This window comes from Sus scrofa, chromosome 6 (assembly GCF_054392235.1).
Source record: "Sus scrofa isolate SSC_HxYL_T2T_F1_AM1 chromosome 6, Sscrofa_HxYL_maternal_Yorkshire_Landrace_v2.0, whole genome shotgun sequence".
Taxonomy (NCBI): domain Eukaryota; kingdom Metazoa; phylum Chordata; class Mammalia; order Artiodactyla; family Suidae; genus Sus; species Sus scrofa.
Window position 1 is genome coordinate 74198743 of NC_139388.1, and position 26979 is coordinate 74225721.

The 26979-nt window shown below is 56.5% G+C and overlaps 1 protein-coding gene and 1 long non-coding RNA gene across 5 annotated transcripts in view; both read left to right on the forward strand.

Annotated features, from left to right (window-relative positions):
• H6PD (hexose-6-phosphate dehydrogenase/glucose 1-dehydrogenase) overlaps positions 1–19524 on the forward strand; it is a 34205-nt gene extending 14681 nt beyond the window's left edge. For all 4 annotated transcript variants that reach the window (XM_021095287.2, XM_021095286.2, XM_084962708.1 and 1 more), the window contains 2 exons: positions 10874–11143; positions 12364–19524. In XM_021095287.2, the coding sequence (XP_020950946.2) occupies positions 10874–11143; positions 12364–13727 (1634 nt within the window). In that variant the 3' untranslated portion in view covers positions 13728–19524. The remainder of the gene's footprint in view (positions 1–10873; positions 11144–12363) is intronic.
• On the forward strand, positions 4059–7136 carry LOC146402549 (uncharacterized). The gene is made up of 2 exons (XR_014807033.1): positions 4059–4888; positions 5181–7136. It is a non-coding gene; the product is annotated as an uncharacterized LOC146402549 (long non-coding RNA).
• Positions 19525–26979: the final 7455 nt, after the last annotated feature.

Sequence of the window (26979 nt, forward strand, 5' to 3'; positions counted from 1 at the left end):
CGTGGCCCAGGCCCTGACCCGTACTCTCCCCTCTGGGTCCTGCTTTGGAGCCCCTCTCTCAGGGGGACCCTGCTGGACTCTAGTTCTGGCTGGAGAGCCAGAGCAGATACGGGGGGCCCAGCAGCCACCGCAGCACGGCAGTAAGCCCTGTGCCCAGCGCATCAAGGCGTCGGCTGTGCCTTGTCCTAGGGTTGGGGATGGGACGCCGCAGGAGAGGCTGCCCGCCCCGCCAGAGGTCACCGTGTCTGGCTGTTGTTTGGTGAGCTCAGCAGGCAAACTGCCGCAGTGGGACTGAGCGTGGCCAGCAAGTGTCCGAGGCAGGATTCTCAGCCTGCGGTCTGACCGTTAAGTTCCGCTGGAGGACAGAGTGGCGGCCTTCTTCCCCGCCCCCCCCCTCGCCCTGCCGCCAGGTCCCCATCCTGCTGCAGTTGTGTAGACCTTGCTAACTCCTTTGCTGGGAGCACGGAGCGACCCTGCTCCTGGTGGCAGCCTAGACTGCGGCCTGAGTGCTGGAAGGGGAGGGGCTGCTGGCCCAGGGACAGGGGCTCCTGAGCTCAAGGTGGTTTGGATTGCCCCCCACCCCCCCCCCCGGCCCCAGAATCCATGTCACGGTGGGGAGGCTGGCTTCCCCAGTGCCCTCCCTTCATGGCTGGGTGAGAGGTGTTTTCTCTGCTTCTGCCGCAGCCTCTGGCCCAGAGGAGTTTGCTGCAGAGGCAGGAGGGGGAGAGAGCGCAGGGGAGGAGGTGGGGGCAGAGTGTCCTCCTGCAGCCCCAGCGCCCAGCACCCCTCTGCAGAGTCCCTGTCCAGTGAGCCCCCAGGAGTCATAGAAACCCTGGCTACCCGCCCAGGGTCTCCTGAAGCAGCACGTGGGCTATACGAGGAGCGACCCTGGCTGGGCCCCTAGCCTGTGTGGGGAGAGGACCCCTGCCAGCCCTCATCACGGCCACTGGTCACCGGCCCCTGGGAAGGGCTCTGCTGGAAGGGGGCTGGGTGGTTCATGGACCGAGGTTCAGTTGCGTGGACTGGGCTGCCGTTCTGGGGGTGTTGAGATGTGGCCCCAGGTCTGCGGCGATGGCGCAGAACCCAGGCTTCTAACTGTGGAGCCCTCCACGCCCTCGGCCTTCCTGCCAGGATGCACTCCGGGCCGGCTCTCTGCTGCCCTAGTTTCCCCGCTGACTGCAAGGCTCCTTTTTTCTGGCAGGAGGAAGGCTTTCTGAGGACGGAGTAGCTGTCCCTACTTTGCGAGGGTCCCTGTTCTGGCGCTGGCGTGATGCCCATTGACTACTGGGGGTGGGAGCGCCCATTGCCTGCCTCTCCCTGAGGGACCAAGGCAGCCAGCATCCTCCCAGGTCCACGCCAGCTGTCCTGCCTCCAGCCTGACATGCCAGAAGGGGCTGGGAGCTCACTCAGCAGGGCCAGCAGCGGGGCCATCTGCAAGGTGAGCCCAGGGCCCCCGCCAGCTCTCCTGACCGGGGAGCCTGCTGGCCAGCCCGGGGCTCACTCTCTCTTTGGCCCGCTCCCCTTGTTATTTTTAGCGGTCCTGGGAGCTGCTGGTAGAGATCACAGCTAGCTTTTCGTGGTTTTGTTTTAAAACCTGTGTTTTTGCGGGGAAAACCAGCATCTCCCACGGTGCGCAGGCGACGGGGACGGGGTTTCTGGCCCCAGCTCTGAAGGCTGCGTCTCCAGCACAGTCTCTAGTAAAGATTTCAACCCATCACCTGTCTCTCGGGATTGTTTGAAGGATTCGCACAGAAATGCAAATGGGGTTGCTGCTCTTCTTTCAAGTTGGGGGGCCAGCAGTGAGCTCAGCCTCTCTGGGCTCCGAGTGGCTCCTAGGTGCCTTTCGTCGGGTTATATAAAGACCCGGGACTGATCTGAGGTGCTCTGTTATGCCCATTCTTCACCCACTACCCTCTCTCTTACTTATGTATGTATTTAAATTTCCATGTATCGACAATCTACAAAATATATGTATCTTCCACCGTTTCTGTTCAGTTCTGTTTATAGCACAGAATATGAATTGTTCTATTATGAAGCATCTTGGTTGCTTCGACTTCTTACTTTTTTTTTTTTTTCTTTATAGGGCGGCATATGGAGGTTCCCAGGCTAGGGGTTGAATCGGAGCTACAGCTGCTGGCCTACACCACAGCCACAGCAACGCCAGGTCCGAGCCACATCTGTGACCTACACTACAGCTCATGGCAACACCAGATCCTTAACCCACTGCGTGAGGCCAGGGATCGAACCGAAACGTCATGGTTCCTAGTCGGATGCGTTTCTGCTGCACCACAACACTTTCTGCTATTTTAAATAGTACTTTGCAAGCTTTTTAAAAAAGTTGAATTATGATTCACCTACTGTAAAATTTCCCCTTTTTCAAAGTGTATAATTCAGTAGTTTTTAATATATTCACACAGTGGTGCAACCATCATCTAATTCTAGAACATTTATGAGCATTCTACAAAGTATTTTTTTCTTTAAGTGTACTTCTGAAGAGGAATGACCAGAAGGGTTAAAAACGACTTTATAGCTGTTATTACATCTTTCCAGACTGTTTCCTAGGAGATTTGCAATGGCATCATTCGTAACTGGTGGCGTCCCTACAGCTTTGCCCGTCTCGGGTGCCCCCACCCCTTTGTTCCCACCAGTCTGGGAGGTCTACACCTGCTGCCGGTCTCAGGTGCATGGATCACAGCTGCTCGAGCCTTGTGAGGGATGAGGGATGCCACCCCCCCCCAAGGTTTTGAAGGGCTGCCCAACTGAGGGACAAGGTGACAGGTCTCCCGTGCTTGTTACCTTATGGCTGGGATGAGCTTTAGGGTGTGCACAGTTTGGGAGCCAGGTGAGGGGGGGGGGGCTTTCTTGCTGTTGTCGCACCTGGTTGTGCTTTTTCCTTTTCTTGTTCATATATTGGTGGGGTTTTAACTCTGAACTTTCAACCTGGTGTTGGGAACATGGCTCGGATCGTCAGTGTGGGAAAATGAGACCCATGAACATGGGAGATCTGGACAAGGCTCTTTACTTCTGCAGAAGGGCGCAGGTGCTCAAAAAGCGCGTGCCAAGAAGAGAAGACCCTCCCTAATGATCCCTAACGCAGGGGATGGACCTGCCCCCTTCCCATGGGTCGGTCAGGGCGCATGTACTTCTCTTCTCGGGTGGCTCATTTGAAACCAATTGTTACTGGGAGAAGAGGGAAGGGGGGGCGTTGCAGGAAGGCGTTTCAGCTGAAACCAGAGCACAATGGAGTCCCCAAGATTTCCTTTGACAGAAAAGACATTATGTTACTTTCCACACCAGGAAGGATACTAGGAGTCATTGGAGGTATTTTCAGGGAAACACGGTCCAGGATAACTGGTGGCAACCAGGAAAAGTCACTGTGACGGGTGCCCTGGGGAGGACCAGCCCCTGGCTTCCCATCCCTATCTGCATGTCCTTTTCCCAACAAGGTGCCAGCCGCGGGCCTGATCACTCGCTTTAACTCTGAAAAGACAGCTATCCAGGAAAGGATCAAAGTCCGCCCGAGTGTGGGCTGTGCCAAGCACAGGCGCACCCCCTGAAGCTTGAAATTAAGGAATAAGGGAAGCTCTCTTTCACACAGCGGGTGGGAAACCTGTGAATGCCTTCTCCCCAGGACTGAGGGAGGATAAAAATAGGAAAAGGGCCACTTAGGGATTTGCTGAACTAATGACTAGTAAGCAGATACCAGGGCTTTTAAAGACTCCGCCGTGTTCCCGCCATCAAAAATTCATCTGTTCTCAAAGCTTTAACTATCCTCTTCACACTCTTAAATCTGCTGTAATTCATTGATCCTAAGACACACGTTGTTACATATTTAAACCTCTCCGAAGTGGGGTTTACCATTGATGGGGTGATGTAGTTGAATCGGCAGCCCGTTTCTTTCTTAGAGGTGACAAAACAATGATGCATTTGCCACTGCTGGCACTTTTGATTTGATGAAATTTAATATAGCTCCAGCTTTCATGGCCTTTCCAAGCCCTAGACTTATACCTCCAGCTGCTTTTGTGATCGTTTCACTGGATATGTCACCATGTCAGACTCAGCAGATTTATTTATTTATTTATTTTTAATCTTTAAGAAAAATTTTTTTATTGTTATTTCCCCAATACACTTTTTTTTCTACTGTACAGCAAGGTGACCCAGTTTCACATACATGTACACATGCTTTTTTCTCCCATTATTCTGCTCCATCATAAGTGACGAGACATAGTTCCCAGTGCTACACAGCAGGATCTCATTGCCAGTCCATTCCAAAGGCAATAGTTTGCATCTATTGACCCCAGGCTCCCAATCCATCCCACTCCCTCCCCCTCTCCCTTGGCAACCACAAGTCTATTCTCCAAGTCCATGATTTTCTTTTCTGTGGAAAGGTTCATTTGTGCCATATATTAGATTCCAGATATAAGTGATATCAAATGGTGCTTGTCTTTCTCTTTCTGACTTACTTCACTCAGGATGAGAGTCTCTAGTCCCATCCATGTTGCTGCAAATGGCATTATTTTTTCTTTTTTATGACCGAGTAGTATTCCATTATGTATATATACCACATCTTCCTAATCCAGTCATCTGTCGATGGACACTTGGGTTGTTTCCATGTCTCGGCTGCTGTGATAGTGCTGCAGTGAACATGTGGGTGCATGTGTCTTTTTTAAGGAAAGTTTTGTCCGGATATATGCCCAAGAGTGGGGTTGTTGGGTCATATGGTAGTTCTATGTATAGTTTTCTAAGGTACCTCCATACTGTTCTCCATAGAGACTCGGCAGATGTAGAACTTAAACCGTTATTGCATTTTTCTCATAAAAGACCCTCTCACTTTTTTTTTTTTTCCTTTTTAGGGCCCCACCCATGGCTTTTGGAAGTTCCCAGGCTAGTGGTCAGATTGGAGCTATTTCAGCTGCAGGCCTCCGCCACAGCCACAGCAACACCAGATCTGAGCTGCATCTTCGACCTACACCGCAGCTTGTGGCAATGCCAGATCCTTAACTCACTGAGCAAATCCGGGGATAGAATCCGCGTCCTCACGGACACTATGCTGTGTTTTTAACCCACTGAGCCACAATGGGAACTCCCATCTCACTTCTTTATTTTCATTTTTTTAATTTTTGTTGTCTTTTTGCTATTTCTTGGGCTGCTCTTGCGGCATACGGAGGTTCCCAGGCTAGGGGTCAAATCGGAGCCATAGCCGCCGGCCTACGCCAGAGCCACTGCAACGCGGGATCCAAGCCGTGTCTGTGACCTACACCACAGCTCACGGCAATGCCGGATCCTTAACCCACTGAGCGAGGCCAGGGATGGAACCTGCAAACCTCATGGTTCCTAGTCAGATTCGTTAACCACTGAGCCACAATGGGAACTCCTCACTTCTTTATTTTCAAATGGTGCATGTTTTCTGGGTTGCCCGGCTGGTAGCCCGTCTCTTGCTGCTGTAATACTAAAAATGCTAGCCAGTATTTAATACTGCATCCTGCTCGGCAAGCGCTTTTCCAAGCTCTGCGTCTGTGGTCACTCATTAATCCTCACAGTGGCCCTACAAGGCATGTACTGTGACAGGTCCTCTATTACTTGTGACAGAGCCACTTGCCAGGGGTCACAGGGCTAAAAGATGGCAGAGCAGGTCCTTGAACCCGCGCTGCCTGGCTCCAGACTCCAGGTCGTAACTCCTACCCACCATTCCTGGATCCAGCCAGTCGCCACAGCAATCTTCACCCATCCCCTGAATAACACCTGTGTATGTCACTGTTACGTCCTTTGCAGAAAAAGCTGCCTCGTTGGTTTCATCACCGCCAGGCCCCTCTGTGTTCCTGGGTGCAAATCATAGATGGCTTCATCCTCCCACGGCAGCTCTCTCTCGGTTCCATTCCCCTACTCTAACGCTTTTTCGTTTTTTAGCTATACCCGTGGCACGCACAGATTCCCAGGCCAGGGATCAAACCCTTGCCACAGCAGGGACCAGAGCCACAGCAGTGACGGTGCTGGAGCCTTAACCGGCTGCACCACCTGGGAACTCCTCGAACACTTTTTGAAATTTCTTTTTAGGGCTGCACCCGCGGCCTATGGAAGTTCCCAGGCTAGGGGTCACACCGGAGCTACAGCTGCCGTCCTACACCACAGCCACAACCATAGCCTATCTGAGCCGCATCTGCACCATACACCACAGCTCTCGGCAGCGCTGGATCCCCCAACCCATGGAGCGAGGCCAGGGATCGAATCCACCTCCTCATGGATCCTAGTCGGATGCGGTTCAGCTGCGCCACATGGGGAACTCCCACACTTTTTTTTTTTTAAAGGTTTTATTGAGGTATAATTCACATATCTTGCAATTCACTTATTTGAAGTCCACGGTTCCGTGGGGTTTGGAATATTCCAGAGCTGGGCACCCATCAGCACAGTCAGATGGTGATTAGAACATGATCATCACCCCCTAACAGAGGCTCTGTACCCCTCTGCTGCCATCTTCCGATTCCCCTGCCCACCAGCCCCTGGCACCCATTACTTTACTTTCTGTCCCTCTGGACATCTCCTATAAACGGAATATACAGTATGTGGCTTGTGTCCAGCTTCTGTCACCGAGCATCGTGTTTGCAGGGTTCACCCATGTTGTAGCAGGTGTCTGTGCCCCATTTGTTTTTATTGTGAGACACCATTCTGTGGTGCGGATGGAAGTCCCATATTTTACTGTCTGTTGATCAGCTGATGGGCATTCGAGTTGTTTCCATGTCTGGGCTGTTGTGATTGGTGCTGCTGTGGACATTCGTGTGCAGTGTTTGATGGACCCGTGTTCTCCCTCTCTCGGGGGTGCACCTGCGAGGGGGAACAGCTGGTCAGGCGGTAACTCTGTGTAACTGGAGGAGGTCAAGGACTTTAATGGCTCCTCAGACGCCTCTGCCCAGTTTCCAAAGCCGTTTCCAGCTGTCCTCGAGTTCTGCTCTTCCCGGTTGCAGACTGGCTGCTTCTGCCAGACCAGGCTTGCCTTCGCCGTCGGACCTGCGTGTCAGGGCTTCCGCTCTCTGCCTCTCACCTCTTACCCCAAAGGATGCAGCCTGAGGGCAGAGTCCGCCCACCCATGTATTTCTTTGAGACACACAGCATTTTAAAAAAAATCTGCGTTGTTTGTGCACACGCGATTATAGTTAATGATCCAATTTTTTTATGTTCTCTTAAAATAAAATAGCAAGATTTACGAGTTCCCGCCGTGGTGTGGTGGGTTAAGAATCCAATCGCAGTGGTGGCTCAGGTTGTTGTGGCAGTACGGGTTTGATCCCTGGCCCAGCACAGTGGATTAAAAGAGCCAGTGTTGCTGCAGCTGCGGTGTAGGTCACAACTGTGGCCCAGGCCCAGGAACTTCCATATGCTGCAGGTGCGGCCATAAAATTAAAAAAAAAAAAAAAAAAATTGGGAGCTGTGGTCACTTGGGCCCACACTCCTGGGAGGCACGACTGCCAGACTGCAGCTGGTGCATGTGTCCCCTGAGGGGACACGTCCTCAAGTTCTGCTCTTCCTTGAGTTCTGCTTGGCTTGCTGCTTTGACCATCACATTGCACTTCTGAAAGCGCCGGTGCTCCTGAGCCCAGCTCCACACCCCACTCAATGCCCTGCCGTGTGGCTCTTTGTTTTTATTATTTATTTATTTTAAAAAATTTTTTTGCTTTTTAGGGCCGCACCTGTGGAATATGGAGGTTCCTAGGCTAGGGGTTGAATCGGAGCTGCTGCTGCCAGCCTACACCACAGCCACAGCAACACAGGATGGTGCCGCATCCTCATGGATACTAGTCGGGTTTTTTACTGCTGAGCCATGATGGAAACTCCCCCGTGTGGCTCTTTAGATGAGATGTGCTGGGAAGCTAAAACGGAGCTGTGCTGGTGGTAAGAATCGCAGGCCCTGGGACCACCTGCCTGGGTTCATATCTTATTTTTACCCCTTTACCAGCTGTGTGACCTTGGGCAAGTTGCTTAACTTCTCTGAACCTCAGTTTCCTTACATTTTAAAATGGGGGTAATAGTAGGCTCTCCTTACATGTTACCATGAGGAGTAAATAGACTGATACTCACCCATTGTTGTGGTCATCACTGCCTTTTTTTTTTTTTTTTTTTTGTCTTTTTGCCTTTTCTAGGGCCGCTCCCACGGCATATGGAGATTCCCAGGCTAGGGGTCTAATCAGAGCCGTAGCTACCGGCCTACGCCAGAGCCACAGCAACGTGGATCTGAGCCGCGTCTGCAACCTACACCACAGCTCACAGCAACGCCAGATCCTTAACCCACTGAGCAAGGCCAGGGATCGAACTTGCAAACCTCATTGTTCCTAGTCGGATTCGTTAACCACTGAGCCACAACGGGAACTCCAGTCATCACTGTCTTTTCCTTGATGTCTTCTCAGTGATATTGTGAGAACTTGGGAGACCAGGACCCCGTGGGGCTGAGCTCAGCCACTGTTTCTCAGCGGGGGCCCCTCGGGGCATTTGGGCTGGAACATCTGGGCTGATGATCCTGTGAGTTCAGGGTTCAGCTCGTAGGAAGACAGCTTTATCCTCAGGGCTGGAGCGTGAGGTGCTGCTTTGGCCAGGGAGGCTCACTTCCTGCCCCACCACACAGGTGCCACCATCAGGCCTGGCTTGTGGGGCTCAGCTCAGGGCAGGCTGTCCCTTTTCACCATCCAGCTGGCCTGAGTCTGGGCAGGTGGGCCAGCAGATCTGAACAAGCAGCCACTTCTTGTCTTTTGTCTTTTTAGGGCTGCACCTGCAGCATATGTAAGTTCCCAGGCTAGGGGTTGAATCGGAGCTGCAGCTGCCGGCCTGCAGCACAGCCGCAGCAATGCCGGATCCTTAACCCACTGAGTGAGGCCAGGGATCAAACCTGCATCCTGGTGCTTCAGAGACACCGCCAATCCCATTGCACCACAGGGGGAACGCCAACACTGTTTAATTTTAAAGAGGAGTCACGCTGTGAGTGTCTGAGTTTAACCTGCTCTCAGGATAATCTCTCCCCATCTCCCTTGCCCAGTTCCAATCCCTAAAGCCCATCTGTGGAATTGTTAATGTCCCATTATATTTTTCATTTATTGAAGTTCTGTGCATCCTGGTCATTTTTTATCATATTTTGAAAGTTAGTTTTTATCGCAGCAAGGGCGTCTCTCCCCCTCAGCGCTACGCCTTTGAGGCTGGTCCACGACGAGGTGTGTGTTCACCTTCTCTGCTGTGCAGTGTTCTGTGCGTGTGTCTCTGGTGCTCAGGATGCAGCCGTGAGCGGACAGGGGCAGGTCCTGCTGGGACAGAGCTTCAAAGGTAGCAGGAAAGAGAGAGAAACAGGCCCCAGGTTAGTCAGGTTGAACTGGCTGAAGACAAAACCCCCAGGAGGTCGGTAACATCTCCTTGAAGCCGAGACCTGAGGGATGAGAAGGAGCTGCTGGCCTGGCTGAGGGCCCTGACCCCGTGTTACAGGTGATGCACTCCAGCCTGGGTGAGTGGCTGCCCCTCCTGCCGTGGTGTCAGGCCTTTTCTATGCGTGAGGCTGTGAGTTGGCCTGAGTCCTGGCAGGTCAGCAGGATATGAGCCATGTCAGGTGAGATGTTGTGCATTTGAACCCTGGGCGCAAGATCATCAGGTCATGTGTTCACGCCGAGCTCTGGAGGAGGGAACGAAATGTTCTGTGTGGTTAACCAGCTCCTGACTCTGAGCCTGGCCTTTGACTCTTCCTCCTTGTGGGTTAGGGACAGCTGTGGTCCCCTGGGCAGGGTCTCATGGGTGTGATGGGGACGGCTGTGGTGCCCTGAGCAGGATCTCGTGGGTATGATGGGGACGGCTGTGGTCCCCTGAGCAGGATCTCGTGGGTATGATGGGGACGGCTGTGGTCCCACTGGGCAGGATCTCGTGGGGGTGACGGGGACAGCTGTGGTCCCCTGGGCAGGATCTCGTGGGGGTGACAGGGAGGGGTGAGTAGTGTCTCTGCACTGGGTCGGGCAGAGCAAGCATCGTTGTTGTCACTGCCGGGCTCTGTGGTCGGTGTCCTGGGTGTCACCCTCTTTTATCCTCTCGGTCACCCTGCCTACCGGCCAACTTGACTCCACCTGTGTGTCTTAAGCTTAAACATACCTAAACCGGAACTTCTCGTTTCTCCGCCATCGAACTACTACCCCTCCCAGGCTCTGCACTAAATGTCACCATGCCTGTCTCTTGCTCAGGCCTAACTTCTGGGCGTTCTCTTTGGTTCCTCCTTTACGTTCGCACTCCTCCCCGTCGGTCAGCAGGTCCCATTGGTCCTGACCCCAGGAAGAATGGCCCACTCTCTCCAGCTCCTCTGTAGCCACTGTCGTCCAAGCCCTGCTGTCTCTCCTCTGGGCAGCTGTACAGCCTCCCCATCTCCAGCCACTGTCCCCACAAGATGTCGGGGTCCATTCTGAATGGACCGAAGACCCCGAGGTTTCCTCCTTCAAACCCGCCACTGGCTTCCCCTACATTTAGAAAGAAGTCATGTCACTTGCCCAGGCCACACGCTGGCAAGCAGCCCGGGTTCTTCCGGCGATGCACAGCCTCCCTCGGCGCCAAACCTTCTGGCCAGGGCGTGGGATCTGAGGATGCAGTGCGGCCTCTGCAAGAAGCAGAGCCTTCCCCAAGCAGACGCCTGGAGATGCCCAAGGGGTCTGGCACCTTCTGGGAGAAAGTTTTCACTGAAGGGGTGTGGCTCTAAGTCGCCTGCCCTCCTCTCATTTGCTCGGGCATGAATCACACTCTGTCTCGGGAGCGTGGGTGTGGGGACGAGGAGCGCAGGCGGGGGTCTCCGTGCTCCTTGGAGGTCGGGGTGGGGGGAGTCAGATGCATTGCCTGGTCCTTACGACCTCCCCCTGCCCCCGCTCTGGCTCAGGTCGCACCAGCTTCTACGAGGAATACGGCGTCATCCGCGACGTGATCCAGAACCACCTGACCGAGATCCTCACGCTGGTGGCCATGGAGCTGCCCGGCAACGTCAGCAGCCCGGAGGCCGTGCTGCAGCACAAGCTCCAGGCCTTCCGGGCCCTGCGGGGCCTGCAGAAGAGCAGCGCCGTCGTGGGCCAGTACCAGGCTTACAGCCAGCAGGTGCGCAGAGAGCTGCAGAAGCCAGACAGCTTCCACAGCCTGACGCCAACCTTTGCAGGTGTGCTCTGGGGCCGGGCTGCTGGGCTGTGGGGCTGCTGGGCTGCCCGCCCCCCCCCCAGGTGGAAGCCGCTCTCCCAGCCCAGATGCCCGTCGGTTTGGGTTGGAAGGGACTTGAAGCAGGATTTTCACAAGAGTGCTCAGGGGGAGTGACCATCCCCCAGCTCTCTGGCCTCCCCCCGGCTTCAGGCAGCAGGTCCCCTGCTGGTGCCCTCCAGACAGAGGTCACCTTGGTGATGATGTCTGTTCAGTCCATGTCCACAGATGCTTCTAGGGCCCGCCCAGCTGGCCTTAGACCTGGCCTTGCCCTTGTGGAGCGGACATCCAGTCCCCAGGGGGTGCCGCAGACCTGCTCGCCGCAACTGGGGGCATCTCCAGCGGGCACACACCACGCTGGTCAGGCAGATGCCCACTGGGGCCGTCCTCTGGGGAGTTCCACAGGCTCAGAGCTTCCCGGGGGAGGCTGGCTCCCTCACACCAACGTCACGGCTCCTACGACCAGAGCAGCAGCTGCTTGTGGGGCCCTGACTGGGTGCCTGGCGCCTTATATGAATTATCTCATTGAATCTTCACACGCACAGGCACCTCGGGCAGGTATGATTGTCATCCCTCCTGAGAGGAGAGGAAACACGAGGCTCAGTAAAGTCGCCAGAACTTGCCCAAGGTCATGTGGAGATAGTCCATGAGAAAATCAGGCTTGGAGTTGGGTCTGGGCTGTGCTCAGTGTCCAGCCCTTATCGCCATGGACCCCCCGCAGGCCTCCTCCCCTGCATGCCAGTTCCCTGCGGGCCTGTGGCTGGGTGCCCTGCCCCCCTCCCCGCCTCCCTGTATGCGTCCTGGGTGCTCTGCCAATGGAAGGAAGCACTTTCCCGTAGGGCCCCCCCCCCCAGCGGTCAGGATCTCCCCCACCGTGCCCCCACCGTGAGACCCCTCTCTAGTCTCTGGATTGGAGTCGCTCAGGCCAGTTCTCCTTTGCTCAGTGCCGATGATGCCAACAGGTGCCTCAAGGGATGTGGGTGTCCCAGAGGCTACGTCTCGAGCCCCGACATGGACGAGGCGAAAGGCGAGCCAGGGGCTGTCTCGGCAGTAGGTGCCCAGAGGAGGGACCTGGAGAGCAGGAGGCTGGCTGGCTGGCAGGAAGGAGAAGGGATGGCACATGGGCCGGGCGGTCCTGGGTTCCAGTGCTGGAGTGTCACCTCCGCTGTCCCCCTGTCGCCCCAGGCATCCTCGTGCATGTCGACAACCTTCGCTGGGAGGGCGTCCCTTTCATCCTGATGTCCGGCAAAGCCTTGGATGAGAGAGTGAGCTACGCGCGCGTCCTGTTCAAGAACCAGGCGTACTGCGCCCAGAGCGAGAGGCGCTGGGAGGCTGAGCAGAGCCAGTGCCTGCCGCGGCAGGTCATCTTCTACATTGGACACGGCGAGCTGGGCAGCCCTGCCGTGCTGGTCAGCCGGAACCTGTTCAGACCCTCCCTGCCCTCCGCCAGCTGGTGGGAGGTGACCGATCGGCCCGGGCTGCACCTCTTTGGCCGCCCCCTGTCTGATTTCTATGCCTACAGCCCTCTCAGGGAGCAGGACGCCTACTCTATCCTCATATCTCATATCTTCCACCACCGGAAGGACTCCTTCGTCACCACGGAGAACCTGCTGGCCTCCTGGGTCTTCTGGACCCCCTTGCTGGAAAGCCTGGCCCGTGAGGTCCCACGCCTCTACCCAGGGGGAGCGGAGAACGGCCCCGTGTTGGACTTTGAGTTCAGCAGCAACCGCCTGTCCTTCTCGCAGCCGCCGCCGGAGCAGGTGGTGCCAGGGCCAGGCTCTGTCCCGACGCCCAGCCACTTCCAGGTTCTCACGGCGAAGTACCGCCACAGCCCGCTGATCTCGGCCTGGCCCGAGGAGCTGATTGCCAGGCTGGCCGGCGACATCGAGGCCGCGGCCGTGCGGGCCGTGCAGCGCTTCGGCAAGTTCCACCTGGCGCTCTCAGGAGGCTCCAGCCCCGTGGCCCTGTTCCAGCAGCTGGCCACGGGCCACTACGGCTTCCCTTGGGCCCACACGCACCTGTGGCTGGTGGACGAGCGCTGCGTCCCGCTCTGGGACCCCGAGTCGAACTTCCAGGGCCTGCAGGCCCACCTGCTGCAGCACGTGCGTGTCCCCCACTACAACGTGCACCCCATGCCCGTGCAGCGGCACCAGCGGCTCTGCGCCGAGGAGGACCAGGGCGCCCAGGCCTACGCTGAGGAGATCTCCGCCCTGGTGACCAATAGCAGCTTCGACCTGGTGCTCCTGGGCATGGGCACGGATGGGCACACGGCCTCCCTCTTCCCGCAGTCGCCCACGGGCCTGGACGGCGAGCAGCTGGTGGTACGGACCGAGAGCCCATCCAGGCCGTTCCAGCGCATGAGCCTCAGCCTGCCCCTCATCAACCGTGCCAGGAAGGTGGCGGTCCTGGTCATGGGCAGGATGAAGCGCGACATCGCCATGCTGGTGAGCCGCGTGGGCCACGAGCCCAAGAAGTGGCCCATCTCGGGCGTCCTGCCCACGTCTGGCCAGCTGGTATGGTACATGGACTACGAGGCCTTCCTGGGGTGATGGCCTTTGCCCTTCACCCCCACCCAGGCTTCCCTTCGCCTGCCCTCTCTCCGCCCTCTTAGTCCTGCCCCCCGCCCCGATCCCCCCCTCCCACTGCGTGCTCTGGCCCCTCTGCAATCAGAGGCCTCACTCAGGGTCAGGCCGCAGAGAGGGAGGTCGCGGTCCCTCCCAGCCCCGGTGACTGTCCCTGTCCGCCGGTGATGGGTACACACCAAAACAAGGAAGAAATGGTATCTCTGCCCTCGAGAAGCTTGAAGTCCAAGTCAAGAGAGGAATACCCACCTTGAGAGAAGACCTGCAGCAGCCACACGTGAATATCAACCAGCACAAAGGGAGAGATGGTTTGGAAGCACCGCCCATGAGCAGGGGTGCGGAGGCTGGGGTTAGTCAAGGGAGGCTTCCCGTGCGCCGGGACCTTGGACCAGCTCAGCACCAAGGGGGGCGGCTGCAGCCTCCCCTCCTGCTATCTCATGGTGGCCTCCAGCTCCTGCCCGCCGGTCCCTCCAGCTGGCCCTCACCTCACCACCAGCACATGCTGAAGACCTGGGGAAACCAACACAGCTTCTCTTTAAAGAACAGGTCGGGTGCTCTGCTTCTAAGGAGCTATGGGCCAATAATACCTGTTTTTCTGAAACATGTTTTTTTTTTTTTTCCTGAGATGCCCCAAGGCAGGTGTCTCTGAAATTCTTTTTAAAGATTTCAAAATTCTCAGGATGCATTTACTTTTTTTTTTTTTTTTTTTGGCTACGCCCATGGGCAGGCAGAAGTTCCCAGGCCAGGGATCAAACCCGAGTGACAGCAGTGACCACACCAAATCTTTTACTGCTACTAGCCACCAGGGATTTCCGGGATGCCCATTTCATTTTTATTCAGTGTCCCACAGAGCCAGGCCCCCAAGACACGGCGATAAAGGGTAAGACAGGTTTTTCTGTATAACCTCTTCCCTATCTTACAGTTAAGGGTTTGTATCAGGCAGATGCCTCTGATCCGGCAGACACAAAGTGCCAAGGTCACACCAAGGGCTTTCCTGAGGGAGGATAAGCATCACAAAATCTGCTTCTCTACTTTTGATTGTTTTACACTTTTCTCAAGCCTGTTTATTCTGCTTTAAGAATTTATCGGAATTCTTGTCATGGCTCAGTGGTTAATGAATCCCACTAGGAACCATGAGGTTGCGGGTTTGATCCCTGGCCTCTCTCAGTGGGTTAAGGATCCGGCGTTGCCGTGAGCTGTGGTGTAGGTTGCAGACACGGCTCAGATCCTGCGTTGCTGTGGCTCTGGCGTAGGCCAGTGGCTACAGCTCCAATTGGACCCCTAGCCTGGGAACCTCCATATGCCGCAGGAGCGGCCCTAGAAAAGGCAAAAAGACCAAAAAAAAAAAAAAAAAAAAAAGAATTTATAAGAATTCTTGCTTTCCTCTGAGATGAGCGGATGTGAGATGGGCACCTGGCTGGACAGGCTCTGCATATGATGGCACTGGTTGAAATTTGGCTTCCCCTGGCCTCCAGCGCCCCAGGCCAGACAGGGCACCTCTCTCTATGCCAAGAGCTCACCTTGGCAGAACAGAACAAAGTGCCCGGGTCAACACATCTCCTCACTTTCCAAGAGTAGGCATCTTAGCTTTGATGCGCTTGGTGGGCCCAGGTGCAGGAGCGGACCCCTGGTTGCAGGCCAGGTGCCACCTCTGGCCACGTGGGGGCGCCCTTGCCCCACCCCTTCGGTCTGGGCTCTGGGCCTCGGTGGCAGTGCCCCCCTTGGCAAGTTCCACCCTGTTCTTTGCGTTTCCATCATCTGCCTCCCTGGGCCCTTGGTGCTGGGCACCCCTCCCCCTACCAGTTCCTCAGGAACTTCTTCCTCTGCGGTTGCGCCACCACAGAGATAGTGTCACTGTGGGACAAGGAGCAAGCAGACGCCTGATGTCACCGTTTCTGAATAATAGTGAGTCACGGTGAGCCTGAGCCTGGCATGTCCTATTCTCAGAAGAGCTCCTTGCCTCAAAACGGCGCCTGCATCGGTGGAGAGCCCGTGGGGGGGACGGGGTGGGGACAGAAAGGGCCAAGGTCTCCTTTACGGAATCAAACGCTGTCTTAAAGCCACACCGGAAAAGCCCACTGGGAGACCCTGTCTGAAATCCTGCTTCTGGCCGCTCGGCCCCACTGTCCCTGCCTCACCCTCTGCCAGGAAGGAGAGTTCTCTGAACTGGGCCACCTCTGCCGGTGGTTTTCAAGCTTTTTGGACCATGATCCACAGCAAGAAACACACTTTGCATCATGGGCCAGGGGCACAGAAATCTGCATCTCGAGCCGAAGTTTCACAAAGGACTTCTCACCCTGAGACTTCCAGATACCTTCTCTTTTCTATGTTTCATTTTTTTTTTTTTTAAATGCTGCCTGTCATTTGCTAAATCAAGATGACACGTGGTTGGAAAAGTGCTGCTCTAACCCGACTTTACCCTGTGGTATCAGCCGAGCCCCCCGCCCCGAGGTTTGGAAGGGGGCACGGGCACCCAGCTCTCACCTGACGGCACTGGGACTGGTAGCCAGGCTTCCCATTCCTGGCTCCGTCTGCGGGGGCCGGGAGCAGGGGGTGAAGACACGCCAACCAGGAGCCTGGGGCTTGTGGGAGCCACGACGCTGTGTCCCTTACAGAGGGGCCATGGGTACCAGGCTCAGTCCTGAGCGTTTTGCCCTCGTGGTCTTGTTTCATCTTTTCAGCCCTCCTTTGAGGAGGTGGATGGATCCTCATTTACTGATGATTTTGAAACTGAAACTGGTCTTGTCTAAATGGCAGCAGGCCAGCAGTTCTGAGCCAGATGTGCAGCCCAAGGCTTCGGGGTTCTGGGTGGGTGTTCCTAGCCATCCTGCACGGCCACCTACCTCCCAGCCGCGGTGCCCAGAGCCCAGCCTCCCTGAGGGGACCCCAGGTCAGAGGCCCGCCTGCGCCCTGTGGCCCAAGAAAGGCAGCAGGGAGGCCTCGTCACATCCCATCTCTGGAGCAGGCATTAGTTCCGTTGGCTGCTGGGCCCGATCTCAGGGGCTTCCCAGGTTGCTGTAAGCTAGATTCCGACTTTGCTCCAGAAGCAAGCTTTGCTGCTCAGTGCTGTTAGCATCCGTAGTCTTGCTGACCTGCCCTGCCTCTCATTTCTCTGTGGACGGAGTGTGAGTCCTGCTCCTGGGCCTTCAGTTTAGCCCCACAGCCCATGCCCTCTGCCAGGGGGCGACGGTCAGACTCTTCCCTCCAGGGCTGTCTTTCCAGAACGCACAGGCTTGGTCTGCCTGATTTGAGAGCTTTCCCCTTCCCGATTGTCCAGAAGCTGGGGATAGCATGATAGAGGAAGCAAGGAGAGGCTTGCACAGAAGCTTGAGGGACCGTTTTCTACAAGGAAGTTTTCGGAAAAAGACTTTTTTTTTTTTTTTTTGGCCTTTTGTGTTTTGGGGGCTGCACCTGAGGCATATGGAGGTTCCCAGGCCAGAGGTCAAATGAGACCTACAGCTGCCAGCTTACGCCACAGCCACAGCAATGTGGGATCTCAGTTGCGTCTGCAACCTACACCACAGCTCATGGCAATGCCAGATCCTTAACCCACTGAGTGAGGCCAGGAATTGAACCCATGTCCTCATGGATACTTGTTGGGTTCGTTAAATACTGAGCCATGACGGAAACTCCAACAGAATCTTTTTTTTCCAACAAAAATATACAACCTCACAGAAGTAGCCTCTGTACCAGCTTTACCCAGCTCTGGTTTTATCTTAAGCAGATGGGGCCCGGCGGACCTCAATCCGTTGTTAGAGACGCTACCCGGCAGCGTGTCTGCGTCAGGGAGTGGACAAGTCACAGAAAAGGCCAGTGGTGACACGAGGGTGAAGTGGCTGTGGTGTCAGGCCCCCTCCCCTGCAAAAGATAAACTCTAGAGGTGCCAAGGGGGCCACTCATGTGGCACAGCAGGAGCCGTCCATCCACCTGAGAGCTGAAAAATGTCCCACGGCATCCCTTCCCCTCAGCCTCCCACCGCCCTCTGCTCTGGGCATCGCAGACCTGGAGGCTGCAGCTGTGCAGGTGGCACTTGAGGTGCTGCTCTATCAGGGAGGCCTCCCTGAGGGAGAGGGCAGTGCCTCCACCCTCACCCGCCCTTGACGGCACCTGGGCAGTCAGCACAGCCTTCGCGGAGGCCCCGGGCCTTCTGGCGGCCGTGGAGGTGGACTCGCCCCTCTAATAACCCCGCCCTCCCTCCCCTCCTCCCAAGGACCAGCTGGTCCATCTTCCGTCGCCCACTTGGAGCTTTGAGTTGGGCACAGCATGTATCCATTGCAGTCCTCTGCCGTGCGCCATGTGCCGTGGAGCCCCCACGCGAGGTGCAGATCCCGCTTCCTGCCCATTCTGCTCTGGAGCCTGATGCTGCCTCCATTTAGACCAGCCCTCCCTCCACCCAGAGTCTCCGCCGAGGGAGCCAGTGGGAGCCCAGGCACTTGTGTTCCGGGAAGACGTGAGGCCAGAGATGTCTTCCAGAACATTCCAGGACCTTCTTGGGGGCACATTCCGTCTCCCGAGTTGGCAGCTAGAGGAGGGGCCGAGGGAGAAAGCCAACTTTCATGGCGCATCTGTCTGCACAGCAGGTCCCTGGGCTGTGTGTGTGTGTGTTTGTGTGTGTCTGTATGCGCGTGACCCAGAGATGGGAAAGGGCGGATCTGGATTACTTAGGCTTCCTCTGTTCTTTTTTTTTTCTAATGGGCCACACCTGCGGCACAAGGATGTTCCTGGGCCAGGGGTTGAATCAGAGCTGCAGCTGCGAGCCGACACCACAGCTATAGACACCAGATCCATAACCCCCTGAGCCAGGCCAGAGATCGAACCCGCATCCTCACAGAGACATCGGGTCCTTAACTCACTGAGCCACAACGGGAACTCTGCTTCTTTTATTCTTGATTCCCAGGATACCTTTTGTTTAAAACCCTTGCCTGCTCCAGGTGTCGTAAAGGAAGTCCCTGAGTCCTTTCTGTCCCTCTGGTGTGGGAGAGGGTTTTTTTTCACTCACCCCAAGCGTCATGTTTGAAAAGCTAGTAGTTAGCTTTGGCAGCGGACGTGTGAACAGAACCGGCTATATTGGTCGGTTTGGGTCCTTAGCGGTACCCCGTGGTCTAGAAGGTGGGTTATAAGAGCACGGGTCCTTAGGCATAAGAGAAAAGGACCCTGGAGCCGCTAGGAATAAAGCTGCTCCACTTCTGCATCCACTTCTCCGAGATGTGACCTGAATAGCCCAGCCGTCCCGGTCCTTGGAAGAGCAGGGTGAGCGCAGACCCCAGCAGGGCCTCTGTCGGGTGCACGAGCTGTTGCTGCCCACACCTGAGTGCCAGGCATGGTTCCAGCCAGGAGGCCAAGCTGGACCGTGCTTCGCGGCTCTTGCCAGCAGGAGACCTGGGTGGGGTGTGGGCACTGAGAGCAGGACGTGTGGCCACCTGGGTCGTGTCCGTGTCTTCTGTCCCGTGCTGGGAAACCCAGTGCTGATTTCTGTCAGGAGGGGAAAGGGAGAAGAAAACTCTTTGCAGAGGGACCATCTGTCCCCTCGTGTGACAGGGACATAGTGGGCCCGAACCGCCTCCCCTCACCTCCACGGCCAACCACAAAAACGTGCCACGCCTTTCGGCAGAGAGAGAAACTGCCCTTGGTTTTTATAGAAATCCCAGGCTCTTTTCACGATGCCTCTGACAATAAGACACATTCAGAACAGAGTTTTTAAAATGGCTTTTCATATGGCAGATGTAACATTTATTTTTTAAACAGTAAAATTGTTTTGCCAAAATTCATGTTTTCCTTCCTTCTCTGGGGGGTGGAGTGTGACAGCTGTGTGTGTTCCTGGGGGGGGGGTGCAGTTACCCAGGACCCACTGCAAGTGGGGCATCTGAGGGGAACACTGGGAGGGAGTGTCTTGAAAAGCAGCAGGGCCCAATGTCATCACTGGTCGTCTGCCTTAGCCTTGCCTCCTCCCAGGAACCTAGGGTTTGGGGGAGTCAAATAAAACTGCAGGATCCCTGGGGGGACAGGTGCCAGGGACTTGTCAGGCATCGTCAAGGGTGTGGAGGACCCAAGCAGATCTGGAGGCCTCACAAGGCGGCGACAGGAGCAGCCTGCCCATCCAGAAGGGGTGTGGCCCCAAGGGACCGAGAGGTACCGGTGACAGCCACGCCCAGAGCCGCCCTGGCCCCCCTGCCACAAAAAGGGAAGTCTGTGGGCTGTAAGTCAGCTGGAAACCAGAGGCTGCAGTTGCATCCTTGTCTGAGTCTCAGCCTGGGCACCACCGTGCTCCTGGGGGAGGCAGCCCAGAGCTGGGGGAGCACCCGCTTCTCTGCGGGCAGCCCGGGTTGTGCTGTCCAAACAGCCTCCGGAGACGAGACCGTGGGTCGCAGCTGGTGACTGTGACGGCAGCCCGGGAGGGGCACCGCTCCCCATTCCTCCTTTGCGGAGCCTCCCTGCCCTTGCGTCCCAGGGGGGCCAGGCTACCGAAGCCCACGGCTGTGGTGATTGGTTCAAGGGGAACCCGTGGCCCACGTCGGTCAAATCAGAGTGAATTAAGGGCGTGGCTGCAGCCTCCTCGTTTCTCTGGTGGCCCCAGAGCCACTGACAGCTGCCTCAGCACCGTGGCAGGCCTGGGACTCCTCCTTCAAGAGTTCTTGAGCTCCTGGTTCTACACCTCGGGCATCCAGGCTTCTGGATCCCCAGGCCACGTGTCACCTTGCTCCTGAATGTGGCCATTGCTTGCTCTCTTAACCCGGGCTCCTTTGGTTGCAAGCGACAGAAACTCAGCTGAAACTAGATCTGAAAAAAGAAGGCATGGAATTCCCATCGTGTGGCAGCAGAAACGAATCTGACTGGGATCCATGAGGATGCAGGTTCAATCCCTGGCCTCGGTCAGTGGGTTAAGGATCCGGCGTTACTGTGAGCTGTGGTGTAGGTGGCGGATGCTGCTCAGATCTGGCACTGGCCAACAGCTACAGCTCCGGTTCGACCCCTAGCCTGGGAACCTCCATATGCCGCAAGTGCAGCCCTAAAAAGCAAAAACAAAACAAAACAAAGAAAAAAGGAAGAAGGCATTGCCTGTCTCCACTCCTTGGAAGGTCCGGGGTGGGGGCCGCCTCAGCAGGGCTGGCCTCAGGGAAGTCAGCCAGGACTGCCAGGAAGCAGAGTTGGGCTCCCCTTTCATTAAGAGTTGCCAGATTTAGCAAACACCTCGACGGGGCGCCCAGCTAAGTTTGAGTTTCAGGTAAAGAACAACTACAATTTTAGTAGCAATATGCCCCAGAGAACATTTGGGACGAGACTAAACTATTATTGGTTGTTTATTTGAAATTCAGATTTACTCAGGAGTCCTGTGTTTAATCTGGACACCCTACTGGGTGTGCTGGCTTCAGGCACATGGCCTCGCCTGGGAGGGACTGTGGCTGCCAGCCACTCACAACCTCTTCTGGCCCCAGGATGCCCAGAGAGAGGCCCTCAGGCTCACGGCTCTGCCTGGGATGCCCTGCGGAGGACTTTGCAGGGTCCTGCAGAGGTCACAGCGGCGGCGGCCCCAGGAGGTGCCCCGGGGAGACCTCGCTCTTCCCTCCGCCCTGCCAGTGCCCCACAGATGCCTGGAAATGAGCAGCTGGGCTTTTCTCAATCTTTGTCAAGTGCTGGGCGATCATCAGGAAAGTGCTGTGGCCTCTGCCTCCCTTCCTTCCTTCCATCCTTCCTGCCTTCCTGCCTTCCTGCCTCTCTCCCTCCGGTCCTCCTCCTTTTTTTTTTTTTTTTTTTTTTTTTTATGGCTGCACCTGCAGCATATGGAGGTTCCCAGGCTAGGGGTCGAATTGGAGCTGCAGCTGCCAGCCTACACCACAGCCACAGCCACACCAGATCCGAGCCACATCTGTGACCTACCCCAGAGCTCATGGCAACGCCAGATCCTTAAACCACGGTGTGCTCTGCTTTCTAAACAGATTCCGGCCCCAAAGCCCCTCCTCAAGGGAATTCTGGTGGCACCCGTCTCTGAATCCATCAGTGGATGGGGATGGTGTGTCCAGATCATCAGATGGGAGCCTCCCCAAAGGGGAAGAAGCTGTGCCCAGACCCATGTGGACCGACAACTCATGGACCCACACGTCAGAATTTTTGCTCGGTGCGTCCCAGTCCTTAGAAATCAGGGCCGCCTGGTTGACAGAAATAACAATTTTAGCAGTTGTTATTCCATGTTCCGGACAGGGGAACATCCACCCAAAAGGTTTTCTAATCATCAAGCTGTTTCAGAAGCAAGTCATCTCCCAAGAAACCCAAGCCGAGGTTCGTGTTTACAACCAGTGTGCAGGCCATCCGCTTGGACGCCCACCCGTGTCTGGGAGCAAAGTTAGAAGGGGAGGCGGGAGGGGTGTCCAGAAGAGTCCCCGTGCTCTCGAAAATAAACACCATCCCAGGGCTTGGCTCTCTCTCCGCAAATGTTACAATGACTCCCAAGTGCCTCAAAGCTTCCAGTCTTAGCTGTGATTTGATCCTTGCAAACATCATACCTTGATGTGCCGCCATGGAGGGTTTTCACTAAAATCCTAAAAGGCGGTGGTAGAGAGGACCTGGGACCACAGAGGCAGTTGCCCACCTCTTGAATTTGAGGGATGTTCCCAAGATGGTCAAACCCTAAGGACTGGCTGCGAGTGGCTGCAGATGCCCTGGGCTGGTCACCAGGGGCGAGAAGCTCCCTGGGCTGGGCCTTAGGTGACCTGGGGGCAGTCTGGGGCTGGGCTCTCACAGTGGCCTCCCCCTGAGGGTTGTGTCTGAGCCATCCCCACCCTTGGATGGCTCCCCTAGCCACTCTTTGACAAATAGGCCCTGTTTGCTCTGAAAAGGGACTCAATTTTTTTTTTCTTTTGGGGGCCACACCCACAGGGCATGGAAGTTCCCAGGGTAGAAGTCAAACTAAAAGCTGTATCTGCCACCTACGCCGCAGCCATGGCAACGCCAGATCCTTAACCCCCTAAGTGAGGCCAGGGATTGAAACCCACATCCTCATGGATACTAGTTGGGTTTGTAACCTGATGAGCCATAATGGGATTTCCCCCTAAAAAAGGACTCTTGGAGCCTGTCCCTTCTCCCCGTTGTAGTCTCCAGGCTTCCCTGTTCCTCCCCCCCCGCCCCCCGCTCCTCACTCCAGCCACCCAGAATCCACCCAGCAGCTCCCCTCCCGCACGCCGCCCCCTACCACCTGCTCAGCCCTGCCCAGCAGGAAGGCAGCTCCTCTGGGCCTCTTCCCAGGCCTAATCCTCTGGACACCCGGCCTGCCTGCTGCACCCTGAAGAAGTTGTTTGTGTGGTGTGAGAGCGGGCAGGGAGGAGCCCAAAGCCCTGTCCTCCAGCTCTCCCCTCAGCCTTGCCCTGAGGAGGGACCCGAGGCCTCCCACACTGCCCGGGAGGTGGCTGAGCCATCTGTGCCAGCAGCCCCAGTGCATCAGGCTTTGTGACAGCCTCATTCATCCGTTTCAATGTCCAGTTATCCATGTTGAGTCCTGGAGAGGGGAGGCCCATCACGGGCCCTGACCCCTGGAGCCCCGAGTGCCGAGCAGGTGTTGAGGCAGTGATGGCCACCCCCCCAAGGCCTTTCCTTCCCTTCTCTGTTCCATCGGGAGGGCAGACGCCTAAGGCTGGGCCAGCCAGGTGCCCTCCCTGGCCCCAGAGAAGTCCAGGGAGAGAGAGTGATACTCAGAGGTCTTCCGTTTCCACCCCCTCCCTGCATCCTGCCCCACCCCACTGCCCATCTTGGTCCCAGGATGTTGGTCTACAGGGGCTGCATCTCAGGCTCCCTTGGCTCCTGGCTCCAGTCGGATCCATCAATGGGGACACATAAGGAGGGGTATTTATTACCCCGGCTGTGAAGGGTCCCCTGGGCTGTCCATGTCCATGAGGGAAGGTTGCAGCACCTGTGCAGCCAGCTTTGCTGTGTTTCTCTCCCCCAGGGTCCCAGGGCTTGTTCCCTCTCAGGACCCCTCGGGGTTCCCTAATGGGCTCCAGCCTCTGTGAACAGCCCCCTTTGCCGCGCTCCTCAAATGTGCCTGATTTCTGTGAGCCAGCAGGCTGGGGCCAGGACCCGTACACTCCCCTGGAATTTCTCTACCTGGAGCTGGTGGAAAAGCCTGGTTTTCCTGTGACTCAGAGCTGTTTGTGTGTTTGCCTGGGGAGCAGGCAGCCAGGTCACTTCTCCCAAAGAAAGAAGCCACTTAAGAGACACAGAGGGTCCCAACCATCCCAGGCTTGCTCCACCCCTGCCGTCCCCATTTTGTGAACCAACCCGCCCCACCTCTTTTTCCGACTTAAACTAATTTGAATTGGATTTTTGTCATCCCCTGGGTTATACAGTGGACAGACGTGGAGCACCATTCTAGCGCTGCGTTGGAAGTCTGATATGAGAGGGCGGGACAAAGGACAGAGCAGAATGCTGAGCCCCACCACAGTCCAGGAGGGCTTCCTGGAGGAGAAGGTGTTGAGTTGAGTCCTGAAGGGTGAGTAGACCTTGGCCAGAAGAGGAGCAGGGTTGGCGGCGGGGGGGGGGGCACACCCAGTCCTTGTCTGCTGGGAGGACAGTCCAAGTGTCGGAGAGGTGACAGAGATGACAGAGGCTAGACCTTAGGGCCTTGAAGGCCAGCCAAGGAGTGTCAGTGCTATCTGGGATCTTCCCAGTGTCTCAAACATCTCAAAACCTTCATGCAGAGTTGGGGGCTTGAAGCCACAGGACAAAGGAAGCACCATCTCCTAGGGCAAAATCTGTGAGTATTATTTTTATGCTAAAATGAACCTGGAGCAGAAAGCAAAATTCCATCCCTTTCCAATATGAAACATAAGACGCCAAAGCTATTCCCACCTGAGGTGGGTTAGGGTGGTTTGGGGGCAAAGCTTGAGCATCACTTCCTGGGATGGTGGGTCATTGAAGGGGTTGCTACCAGGGAGGGGTCCATCCAGGTCTGGCTGTGGTGTGAGGACTCAGCAAGACAGGGAGCAGCCAAACTGCCCACTGCTGGAGTCATCCACCCATCCGTCCATCCATCCACCCGCCCACCCATCCACCCATCCACACATCCATCCATCCATCCATCCATCCATCCATCCCTCCATCCCTCCATCCCTCCCTCCATCCATCCATCCATCCATCCATCCATCCATCCCTCCATCCCTCCATCCATCCCTCCATCCCTCCATCCCTCCATCCCTCCATCCATCCATCCATCCATTCACCCGTCCATCCATCCATCCCTTCATTCGCTCACTCCACTTGTCACTAAGGCGAGCGCTGGGGACAGAGCTGTGAACCAGGCAGACAGGGTCCCTTCTCCCATATCAACCTGTGGTTTTCTGATGATGTACCCTCCCCATTAGCCCAGCAAAGTCCAGCGACTCATGTCTATGGCCCCGCTGCCTGGTACACAGTGCTTGTTGACTGAGTCAGCAGTTGCCCGAATCCAGGCTGTCAGGTTGTGTTGCCATGTGTTTTGGATCAGCGGGGAGGCCAGTGCTGGCTCCACGAAGTCCCTCCGGCTCTGCCCACACGGCGGCTCCCACTCCGGAGGGGCTCCTGCCAAGAGCGATTTCCTTTCAGGCCTGAGGCCTGTCCAGACAGCCGGGGTGTGCGATGTAGCCTGGGCAGAGTTTCCACCCCCAGGTAGGACGTTGGGAGCGAGGATGCAGGTCCTGCGGGCCTTGACTTCCAGGATACCTGGGAGGTTGTGGAGTTAAGAGGTAGGCCCTAGAGTCAGAAACACTGGGTCCAAATCCCGGCCCTGCAGCTTAGTGGCAGAGCGACGGCCCCCTCTTACCACTATGAACTTCCGTCTCCTCCTCTACCGGTTGGGAGGATGAACCCGGCTTGGCAACGGGAGGCACAGAGCCAGGTGTCAGCGCGGCCCTCGTTAAGAGAGACCCGTGGCCCAGAGGCACTGGGTCTGCACCATGGAGAGCAGGTACCGGTACCCCCACCTTGCCTGCTCATCAGACAATTGGAGTCTCTGGGGTGCCCGGGCTGCCATCTTGCACAAAGCGGGCTCTCAGGTGCAGCCCACATCCTGAGAAAACCTGGGAAAGATGGCAGTTCTGGGGTTCTTGGGGAGTGGGCAAGGGAGTCAGGATACAGATCCACAAGTTGGGGCTGCAAGTGTGCGGTGTTCAGGAAACACTGCCAGCAGGTGTCACAGTCGCCCACGAGGTATTTATGGAGTGCTCGCTGGATGCTAGGCACGGTGCATGCAGTTGGGTAAACGGAGCACAGGGCGAGGCGGAGAAACTGCCTGCTGGGGGGAGAAACAGGCTGGGCAGCCTGGCTGGGAGCCCGGGGAGACCACCCCCCCGCCCTGGGGGCGGGGAGCAGCACGGGCCCTCACCCCGCAGGGGGGCTTCCACTGGGAGCCGCCAACCAGGGCAAAGGCCCACAGGACACCGGTCAGCCCCCTTCCCGGCTCTGGGCCTCGGTCTCATCATCCATAGGCCAAGGGCCTGGAGCTGCCAGAACCCACGAGAATGGTCTCTGTCTTGGGCTCTGGCAGCCCTGATGGGATCAATTCCTGAGGCCGCTCCAGGGTCCTGAGGACCTGCTTCCACTTATGACCTGGAAGCCCTTGGAAAGCGCAAGGGCTCCTCGGAGTGTGGCTGCAGAGGCTGGTTTACCAGCAAGGCTCTCCGTCTAGCAGCCCAGCCATCCAGCAGCCCAGCTGCAGCGGGGAGCCGTCACCTCTGCACGCACCTTGCCCAAGCCCGCAGGCCTCAGCTCCACCACCCCAGCGGCCCCAGAGCCTGGAGGCCCCTAATGGGAGGCTGCTCTTCTCTCTTGGGCCTTGGCTGTGGTCCCTGTGTCCTTCCCAGCTGCTCCAGGCGACAGAGGGGAACTTCAACATGCACAAGCTGCAGGGTCACTGGAGAACCTTCTTGAAAATGGCCCCGCAGGACGCAGAGAAGCACAGGTTGACAGTCCAGCACGTGGCCTCAGCTTCAGGCATCCGCTGCAGAGGAGCCTCCCAGATGTGGCTTCCAGACACAGCTCAGACCACCCCTGGTACGTGCCAGCTGCCTGGGTGGTCTGGTATCAGAATGAAATCCGGAGGCCAGAAGGAGCCCAGGTTCAAATTGCCATCAATTTCCTGAACGTTCTTTCTGGAGCTCCAGATGAGCCCACTGGCTGAGTGGCCGGTGCGGGGTGGGGGCAGACCCTTCACCGAAAACCAGATGTCAGCATCTGTCCTGAACCAGCCCAGGCAGCT